General features: G+C 33.5%; 1 protein-coding gene across 1 annotated transcript in view; it reads left to right on the forward strand.

Annotated features, from left to right (window-relative positions):
* The first annotated feature begins 528 nt into the window (after positions 1-528).
* The window catches only part of MANEA (mannosidase, endo-alpha), a 32,221-nt gene continuing 21,386 nt past the window's right edge, over positions 529-11,363 (forward strand). Inside the window, exons 1-2 of the mRNA XM_008589850.1 lie at positions 529-609; positions 8,763-9,344. Coding sequence (XP_008588072.1) covers positions 8,801-9,344 — 544 coding nt within the window. The 5' untranslated portion in view covers positions 529-609; positions 8,763-8,800. The remainder of the gene's footprint in view (positions 610-8,762; positions 9,345-11,363) is intronic.

Here is an 11,363-nt window from a genome sequence, read left to right on the forward strand (position 1 = left end):
TAAAAGGGTCATCTTTGTCCACCTTATATTTCCAAGTCAAGTTCCATTTATTAAAAAAAAAAAAATGATTCCTCAACTTAAAAAGTTTGAAAACAACCAGTATACGCGAGTTAAATATTTCCAAGTCAAGTTCCATTTATTAAAAAAAAAAAAAATGATTCCTCAACTTAAAAAGTTTGAAAACAACCAGTATACGCGAGTTAAAAGGAACTTTTGAAGGCCTCTCATCATAAAACGAAACGAAACAAAACAAAACTGTTAGAGCTTCCCAGCTGAGCCTTAGAAGACAGTTTCTAAGAAGGGTGAGGAAGGGAGTCCAGCCTGACCCCACTCCGCCCTTTTCTCCACTTGTCCTAGCTGTCAAGAAATGCTCTCCCTCCTCTCACCCGGCCCCTCCCGTCTGTACACTACTGGACCTGCGCGGAACTAGAGCCCCGCCCCTTCCCACTGGCTCCGCCCCTGGGGGCCCGGAACGCCCCGCGCGCGCCTTTTGGGAGGCGGGACTGGCTGGAGTAGCGGCGAGGCGGCCGCAGGTTTTCTCCCCACTCCCCGTTGCAACTCCTCTGCCGGCCGACTCTCTCCCTACCGGCGGCCGATTCGCAGGCCTTGGTGAGTAGCCCTAAGAATCCGCAGACAGGGCTGCGGCGCGCCCAAGGTCTACAGCGGGCGCCTGCGCGTCCGCCCACGAGCCAATCTGCTCGCCGCTTCCCTGCCGGCGCCCTTTAACCCCCGGGGCCTGCAGCGGGATGCGCGGAGCCGCGAGCCCCCGGCCCCCCATTGGTTCCACCCTGTCACTCTCACCTCGTTATTGTCTTGGATAGTTTGATTGCCTTTTAGCCTGCTTTATCGTGACCCCACTGGCCTCGTCTCAGCCTCTTTGGAGCGGAACCTTCTGTCTCCTCGGTTTCCCTTTTCTGCCCCTCAAGTGGGACATTGCGGGACAGACGGAAGACTTTTCAGCGCCCTGTTCTTGTATCCCCAAACGGCGTCTCGGCCTTGAGCCGACTGGGAGAGTGGAAGGATCGGGGCCTGCCGGGCTCCGGGAGCGGCAGGAATGTCGCTGTCGCCTGTCTCTGGGCGCCTTCGGGCGTCTGGAGAAGCGAGCAGGATGGCGAGATGAGTTTACCATTCACCTGTTTTCTATTTGGCACTGTCATCGAGGACCGTTATCCTTTGCTAAGTCTCAGCGTACAGCTATAAAAGACTAGTATTTTTTTGTTTGTTTGTTTTTCTTTTTCCGGGGAAGCAACTGAAGAGTACAGGAACTTGAACAAGTTTGTTTCACTTTATTGTTGCAAGACCCTACGGATAAGTGTTAGAGGAAAATGTGGAAATGCTTTAAAAAACGAAGCAAGGGAGGATAGTGTTAACTATATGAACTTAAGAAAAGTAAATGGGACTGGAGTGGGTTATTCACGTTCACGTGCTTAGGCAGTAGTTGGAAAGAAAAAATACAAAATACAGTCTAGATATTGGTGATATTAAGTCACGGTGGTTGTAAATGACTTTAATGACAATATATGACTCCATTCAATTGAGCTATGTGTAAACCCTGAAAAAAAAACTGCGGAGTACTGTGAGTTTTGTGGATTTTCAGGCTCTGAGCATAAAACATTTACAGAGCTGCTGCTGTCAGTCATGTGATGAATAGTGAGTGTATGTTCGGAAAATAAAATTAACTGTCTTCAAATTAACTTTGGTCTATAGTTTATGGAGTCGGTAACAGTTAATCGTTGTTTTCTAAGTCCTTAATCTTTAAATGAAAACGTGAACACATGTCAGCAACTTTCATCCATATCACAAAAATGACTGTGTTATAGTCTCTAAACTTGCTTTGTGTAATACCTTGTAAGAAGGCAGAATGGCATAGAGGCAAGAGCTTCAGTCCTAGAGCCACACTTGCTCTGATCCTTGGTAGTTGCTTAACTTCTTACAGTTTCCTTAGCCATTTGCTAGCCCAGGGACGTTGAAAAAGTTACCAACTGCTCACTTTAATCATCTATAAAATGGTTAAGAAATTCTACTTCGTAGGTTGCTGTGAAGGTTAAAATGGAAGGATCCGGTTTTGCCTACCTGAATTTCTGTTAACCAAAGTGTACAAGTGTTTACAATAAAAATGACCTGGGCCTTGGTACAGAAACTGATTTTGAAAGTTCCAGATGTGTCTTCTAGTGTTAATTAAATTTATCTCCAGTGGTTTCAAACAGAATAAAATTAGAAAAAATAAATAAATAAAATAAAAACAATATCAGAAAAAGGAAAAGCACCAGAAGTTCGTGTAACTAAAATGGTAATAATAACTAAAAGGTGAAATCTTTTCAGTTTCTCTGAGTTACATGATAACAGCAAATACTTTTTGAAATAATAATATCACACTGCTTCTGGATCTCTTGGGTCTCTTATCTAGCTGGATATGTCTAATAATTTTTGATTAGACCTCACTAGATCTGAAAGTCAACTATCATATCAAAAGATTAAAAACACAAAACTCAGAAATAGAAACAACAGTATAGCTTCTGAATAATGTAAACTGCCCCTTGAAGAGAAAACAGATTTTCAGTAGCCAATACTTTGAGTAGGTTCCCACTTTGGGAACCTATAGATCTGCAATTAACTTGTAATTTTTTTTCTCTCAGGTGACTTCTGAAACTTCTTTCCTTTATTCAAGCTAAATAAGTAGTCCCTGCCTATTTCCTGCAGGATCATCAGACATTTTAAGTATCTCCAACATGGTTTTGCAATTTGAAGATGTTAATTTTTATTAAAATGGATTTTTTAAATTACTGGATTTGTATGTATGTAAGACACTTCCTATATTTCCTGCAGGATCATCAGACATTTTAAGTATCTCCAACATGGTTTTGCAATTTGAAGATGATAATTTTTATTAAAATGGATTTTTTAAATTACTGGATTTGTATGTATGTAAGACACTTCCTACATAATAGGTTCAATAGAAACTGTAAACATATCAAGTGTGTATATAGTCAGAATCTGTTTATATACATACTGCCTAAATATATACCAGTGTCAAAAACAAAAGGGCCAGAAATTCAGTTGTTTAAGCTGAACACTTGGTGATCATTGACTATGTATAAGATATGTTGTACTCTACTAGAGTGTAAAAATAAAGACTCTATTTCTGGACAATAAGGAGCAATCTAGTAAGGGATCAAAAACATGTTAAATAGTATAATGTAATATATAATGTAAAAAATGCAATTTAATAAGTTGAAAATACTGTAACAATAGAATATATGAGAGAGTGAGTACTTTTCACTCTGGAATCATTAGGAAAGGTATCAAGAAGAGGAGGCAGTATTCCAGCTTTGACTGGAAAGATGACTGGTATTTTAAAAGTTGGCCATATAGAGAATAGGCATCGAGAGAGAATAAAACATGTTGGCTTTTAATTGCTTGCCAGACACCCATCTTTAATATCCTAATCATCATAATAAATTGCTCATATTTGTTTTGTGTTACATTAAGTCAGAGGTGATTCTGAGAGTTTTACTCAGAATATTAACTAATTTCATACTCACAAAAAATCCTATGAGTGAGGTAATAACTCATTTTATAGATGAGGAAAAAAAGTATAGAGAAATCAGGTCACTTTTATAGGTCAAATAACTGGAAAATGGCACAGCTGAAATTTGAACTCAGGCATTCAAACTGCAGAGCCTATATTTTAATCACAATGTTCTACTGCCTTTAATCTAGTTTGAGATGGCTTATTGTTAATTGTGGAATGGAGGTTAGTACAGAGCCAGTAAATCATCTCTAAATATTGAGCCAGTGGGTCATCTTAATGATATGATAAATACTTTAAGTGAATAAATTAAGTAATGTAAAAAGCAAAGAGAGAGGGACCTGCCTAAAACATCACATTTACAAGCAAGAAGGGCAAAAAAAAGGCAGCTTCTGTGAATGGATATTTTGTGCTTTAAGTGAATAAATTAAGTAATGTAAAAAGCAAAGAGAGAGGGACCTGCCTAAGACATCACATTTACAAGCAAGAAGGGCAAAAAAAAGGCAGCTTCTGTGAATGGATATTTTGTGTTTTGTATTCATGTGTAGATCTGGAAAATGAATATAACAAGTATAAAAATTTGAATTGTTTCCTATATTTCTTCACTTTTTATTTATTCTTATTCAGTTAGTATTTCTTATTTGATTAAAACATTGCTCTTTCAGATTTTCTTTTACAAACATTATTTTGCATGATTCACAGAACAACTTTGTCAGAAGACAAACCAGATATTATGCTCTAAGTGACTTACCTAGGATCACCCAACTCAGTCAGCATGGCTGATTTGAACCTACATCTTCAGACTTCAAGATCAATATTCTTTCCATGATGTATCTTGACTCTTCCATGCCTTTCACCACTCAGCTCATGTCAACATCTCAAAAATCAGTCTCATTAATTTCTAAATCCATTAGTTATTTCTCCCATTCCTTGTGACTCTTCATTTCATTACCATCAATTATTTTCTTATACTTACCCCAAAATTTTCTTTCTCATGAAGTATTATGTTCTAAATTTAGAAGCCAGAATAAGAAAATATCACTGTTTTCTCACCTAGACGTGACTATTATACATGTTTAAGATCATATTAATTCAATTTTTTTTCCTACTTCATGTCTTGTCAGAATTCTCACTTTCTTTAAGCAAGGGATGGATTTGTTGTTACTTTAATAACTTGTAAAGTTCAGGACAACAAATAATAGAGGCAGGCCAAAATGGGTATATAGTGCAACAGGGCTACCACATTCCACACATGGAAATTTCACTCCCTAGAGTTGTACAGTGCAGACCTTGAAGGACTGGATGAGTTGGCCCTTCCCAGGAGTAAGCAGGTGTCACCTTAAAAGATGTGCTTTGCTGGTGGGATTCTTTTTTTTTTAAATTTTCAAATAATTTTAGACTTACAGAAAAGTTGCAAAAATAGTACAAACAATTCAACAATTTCTATGTATTTTTTTCTGCATATTCACCAATTATATTATTATATTGGTTAATATTATACCACATTTGCTTATACACACACTGTCACACACACACTTATATGTTGCACTGTGCTCATTATATATGATTTTAGCTCTGTGATTTTAGCTCATATACACATGTGTGTGTATATGTATATATCTGTGTGTGTGTATCAATATGTATGTTTTTGTATCTTCTCTTTAATATATTATCTGATGTTTCCTCATAATTAGATCTGGATTAATTTTTTACAGGAATAAATACCACAGCAGTGATTTTGTATCCATTTTAGTGCATCTTCCCTAGAGACTAATAGTCATATCTGTTTATCCATAATTAACTGACCACTTGTTTAAATTGGTGTTTGGTAGGTTCTTCACTGTTATTATGTTTCCCTTTTTAATTAGTTACACATCTTCTGGAGAAACACTTTGCCAATATGTAGATCTTTTGTTTCTCATCAAACTTTTACTCTTTCATTTAGTATCCATTTATAAACATTGCCTGAAAAAGTATTATTCTGTGTCTTACTTCATTTTGTGCTGTTAAAACAAAATGCCTGAGACTGGGTAATTTATAAAGAACAGAGATTTATTTCTCACAGTTCTGGAGGTTAGGAAATACAAGATAATGGCACTGGTAAGTTTGGCTGGTGAGTACTGCTCTCTGCTTCCAAGATGGTTTCTCGATGCTGGGTCCTCTGGAGGGTAGGAACACTGAATCTTCACATGGTAGAAGAGCAGAAGAGAGGTAGCCCATTCCCACAAGGTCTTTTTATAGCGGCATTAATCCATTCATGAGGGCAGACTTCCATGACTTAAACACCTTCCAGTAGACCCCTCTTCCCTGTTGCACTGGGGATTAAGTTTCCAACACATGTATTTTAGGAGACATATTCAGACCATAGTATTTTGGCCAGATAGTGATGGTCTAAATCCATTACTCCTTTATATTTATTTCATATTAATAAATATAGGGAAGTGTTTTTTATTCCATTTATTTATTTTGACATTTTTAGGAATATTGGTATGAATTCATAAATTCTATTACTAAAGCAGGATGTCGAAGTCCTTATGATTATTTTATTGCTATTTCTATTTTCAGATTTGTCAGTGTTTGCTTTATATGTTTAGGTGCTCTGATGTTGGGTGCATATATATTTATATTTATGTCTTGTTGAATTGATACCTATTATCCTTATGTAATGACCTTCTTCATGTGTATTGTGACAGTTTTTGAGTTAAAATTTATTTTGTCTATTAGAAGTATAGCCACCCTTGTTCTCTTTTGGTTGCCATTTTTTGAAATATCATTTTCCATCCCTTCATTTTCAGCTGATGTTTATCCTTAAATCTAAAGTGAATCTATTGTAGGTGGCCTATAATTGGGTCTTGTTTTTTTATCCATTCAGCTACTCTTCGCCTTTTGATTGGAGAGTTTAGTCTGTTTATATTTTCAGTAATTATTGATAGGGAAGGACTTCATACTGTCATTTTGTTAATTGATTTCTGTCTGTTTCATAGTTCTTTTGTTCTTCTCTTCCTCTCAAGTTCCTCAAAAACAAGAACTATGTCTTACCAATCAGTTTATTTCATGTGACACCTAGTATGTGTTTTTTATATAATATGTTTGCTCAATTGAACTGAGTTACACAACTTTTACTTTTTTTCCTAGATTTTTTGGATATTCCAAGCAAATAAAATTTTGTTTGTTCCTTGGAGAAGAATAAGGATTCAGCTGTTTCTCATCTTAAAGTCGACTGTCTACTACTTATTTTAGCTTATGCCTTATTTTATCGGTTGATTACATAGTATACTATCATGAGTCCAGCTTGTTGATGTGGTCAGTGTATCCATGCAGCCATACTATTAACGTAGTAAAATATTAAAAGCTTTATTTTGTGTGTTTGTGTCTAAATTAGACTTTTGGGAACAAGAGAAAATGTTAACTTTGATAATCTTATTTTCAAAGTTGAGGAAAAAGAATATTTGACATTAAAGGATTTTTACCAACCCATTGAATTAATGTAATTATTAAAACAAAATCCAAAGACCCATCAACAATTTCTTTGCTAAAAGTCCATTTTCATAGCTTTTTATTAGAGAAAAAAGGGAACCGATGTGATAGAATACAGGAATGAGGAAGAGTTAGGACACCAGGAAAAGTGTCAGGGAAGTATGTATATATATATACTATGTATATATGTACATGTACATACAGCTACATACATACATATACATAGTATATGCACATATATATATATATATGAGGGTACGTCAAAATGTACTTGAAAAAATAGAATTTAAATATAATAGGAATCTTTCCATGAACTTTTGGAAATGCAATATTAAGTTTTGAAACAAGCAAAATAAAAGTAGTATTGGTTAGGTATGCTTATGCAGTGGGAAAACTGTAAAGAAAAGTGAGATAATGGTAAACACAAAAGACAGGCCTTTGCCCTTGGGCAAGAAGGAGCAGGGCTGGTGATTGAGAGGGGGTGCAAGAGGTGGAGCAGAGCTTTTAAGCTGGCAATTTTCTTTTCGAATATTTATATGTTTTAAATTAGACATGTATTTTATATTATTACTTTAGGTTTAATGCATTTCACAAGTAGGGTTGACCTTGAAATAATCTCTGTGATTTTAGCTCAAAAAGAAATATGCCTGATCATAGTATTTCTTGCATATTCACATAATAGAAGTAGCGGTTTGAGGTTTTACTTATCTGTCTTTTCTATCAAGGTTGGTTTATTTTAACGTAATTCTGTAGAATAACAACATGGTGTATCATAGAAAGTCATATTATATAAAGCAGTCATTGTAAGCTTTCCACCAAATACCTTTCTAATAAGAAATTAGTATATAAAAAAAACAAATATTTTATTCTTAGGATGTATATGTACCTATACAAATGTACTCATATATGCACACACAATATGTGTGTACACACACTTATTAAAACATAAAAAGACATACAATATCATTTTAGAAATGATAATGTTTATAACCTTTGTTCAATAAATTTTCAGTTATAAATTCATGAATTTTTTCAAAATTGGGAATATCTAATTTGTGATTATTCTTTTTCTTTACTGTAATTTAAACATTTTTGTCTGATTCTATTCCATTTCAAAATGTCATTTAAGGTGTGTGATTACTCCCTTCCTGTGAAATTATTTTAGTTAAAAAAAAAAAAAGTTTTTGAAAACCTACTTAATGACTAGGCTTTTAATATGCTCATAAGTATTTCCTCTTATTAACTATGATTTTTAAAAATTTACACTTAGGTTTTGAAAAATTTAGTCATTATTTTAGTTAAAAAAAAAAAAAGTTTTTGAAAACCTACTTAATGACTAGGCTTTTAATATGCTCATAAGTATTTCCTTTTATTAACTATGATTTTTAAAAATTTACACTTAGGTTTTGAAAAATTTAGTCCATCTATATAGAATATTCCCTCTCTATATTCATTATACACATAATGTATCCAAATGATGAAAAATCTATTTCATTTTCATAAACAAAATTCCTAAAATATTTATCTGATTAAATTTAATTGGCATGTAAATGGTGATATTTCCAAATCATTACTGCCATTTAGTCTAGCCATATGTAGATCCTTTTACAGACATCAATATTCGATGATATAATATCAGAATGCACTTTCTTAACTTTCAGTGTAATGAACTTTACAGATTTTGGTTTTCATTTTGAATATATTGGAAAATATTGTTGATACCACTTACTAATTATCTTTTTTCAATAAATTGCAGCAAAACATTTGCTATTTGGGAGTTTAAAATATGTCATCATGGCAAAGTTTCGGAGAAGGACTTGCATCATTTTGTCACTTTTTATTCTTTTTATTTTTTCTATGATGATGGGTTTAAAAATGCTGCGACCAAATACAGCTACTTTTGCAGCTCCTTTTGGACTTGACCTTCTTCCAGAACTTCATCAACGAACTATTCATTTGGGGAAAAAATTTGATTTCCAAAAGAATGACAGAATCAACAGTGAAACAAACACCAAGAATCTAAAAAGTGTTGAAATCACTATGAAACCTTCAAAAGCCTCTGAACTTAACCTGGAAGAACTTCCACCTCTGAATTATTATTTACATGTATTTTATTATAGTTGGTATGGAAATCCACAATTTGATGGTAAATACATACATTGGAATCATCCAATCTTGGAGCACTGGGACTCTAGAATAGCCAAGAATTATCCACAAGGGAGACACAACCCTCCAGATGACATTGGCTCCAGCTTTTATCCTGAGTTAGGAAGTTACAGCTCTCGGGATCCTTCCGTCATAGAAACTCACATGAGACAAATGCGCTCAGCTTCAATTGGTAATTATTTTATTTCACGTATGTATGTGTATGTATGTATATATATATATGTGTATATCAGTAATTTTTTGTGGAGGAATAAATTACTAATTAGTCTTCACATTTTTATTATATTGTTAAACTTATACTTTCAAATTAAACTATATATGTTCTTAAACATTTAGGCAACCACTTTTTAACACTGCCTTTAATGTATGTTGTTTAATTTCTAAATTTTGGAGCATTTCTGGATATACTATTTCTATTAATTTGTAATTTTCTTTCTTTATTTTATTATCATTTACACAATATACAATAGATTCTCCCAATTTAAATATGGAGCTCGATGTATCTCAGAGGCATGCAGATGTTTAAATACCATCCCTATCAAGAAGTAAAATATTTCTATAGCCCCCCCCAAAAAAAAAATTATCATGGTTCCCTTATTCAGCCCCATACCCCTGCCTAGCCCCACGAAAGTGTAGATCTGATTTCTGTCACTGTAGAGTAGTTGTGGGTCTTCTATTACTTTATGAAAGTAGAGTCATCCAGCATTTGTGTGTATTTTGTGTCTTATTTTGCTCAGCACAATATTTTGATATCTACCCACGTTGTTAATTATATCAATAGCTTAGTCATTTTTGTTGCTGAGTAGTGTTGCATTATACGATAATAACAAATTTGCTTCTGTATTCACCATGTTGATGGACATTTGGGCTGTTTCAAATTCTAGGCATGTAGCATATAATTTGGTCTTGTTTTTCTGTTTTTTTAAAACTAGTCTGAAAGCCTATTTTAATTTCTGTGTTTATTTTATTTGTATTTATTGTAATAGTGATATGTTTTTAAATGTTCCATGTTGCTCATTGTTTTCCATATGTCCCATCTATGTTCCTTTTTTCCCATCTTTATCTGACTTCTCTTGTATTGAATATTTTTATTATTTTAATTTAAATTCTCATCTGGCTTATTATGAATACTCCTTTATTTTACTTATTTTGTAATTGCTCTAAAGTTTACAATAGGCATCTTTAACTTAACTAATGAGAAGTCATTTGTTGTTTTTTTGTTCTTCCTACATCCCCTCAACTCTCTCTTCTCTTTCCTTCTGGCTTTCCAGTTACACAGAGTTAGATAGAGTCATATTATCCCACAAGCTATCTATATAAAAAAATATAATTTGGTGTCTAAAAATTTTTCAGTTTGTTATTATATCCTTTGTGAAATCTTCTTTTTTTAGTCTTGCCTTGTTAGTGCCCCTAACTGTAGGGCAAGATGGAGAAATTGGGTGTTCTCACATCTTTCCAGCTCCACATAAAGGCATGAACTCACTAAGTAACTGATAGGCATATATAGAAACACAAAGCTTTTTCATCAGCAAACAATGTGGAATTTTTTGACTCTGTATCAAATATGTGCAAGGTGACTTGTTTTCTTCTGTGGACTAACTTTTGTTTTTTCAACTATTTATAAAATCTAACTTTCTAGTATATATTTAGAATTCTAGTTTCTATATTCCATCTGTATTATGACAAATAAGCTTGGTAAGTTTAGGTAGCACTGACTTCTGTGTCATGAGTATGTATGTGTATATCTGTCCCTATTTACTAATTTTCTTTTGAGGGAAAACCATTCGAAGTGATTTTTTTTCCTAATTTTTTTACACAATGTGTATTACATTCAAGTCTTGTTATTCAAGACTGCTTTGTTGTGGCTAGAAAAGCTAATTTTGATTGACAGAAAACAGTTTTTCTTAGAAGTTTTAATTTTCTTTACAAAATTGAAATGTAAATAATGAGGGTTTTTTCCCTTATAAAAATAATTCTTATATTTATATAAATATATGAATAACATATCAATATATAAAATATATAATATATACACACATTGACAGAAAACAGTTTTTCTTAGAAGTTTTAATTTTCTTTACAAAATTGAAATGTAAATAATGAGGGTTTTTTCCCTTATAAAAATAATTATTATATTTATATAAATATATGAATAACATATCAATATATAAAATATATAATATATACACAC

Source organism: Galeopterus variegatus, unplaced genomic scaffold, assembly GCF_000696425.1.
Source record: "Galeopterus variegatus unplaced genomic scaffold, G_variegatus-3.0.2 Scaffold5694, whole genome shotgun sequence".
Lineage (NCBI taxonomy): Eukaryota > Metazoa > Chordata > Mammalia > Dermoptera > Cynocephalidae > Galeopterus > Galeopterus variegatus.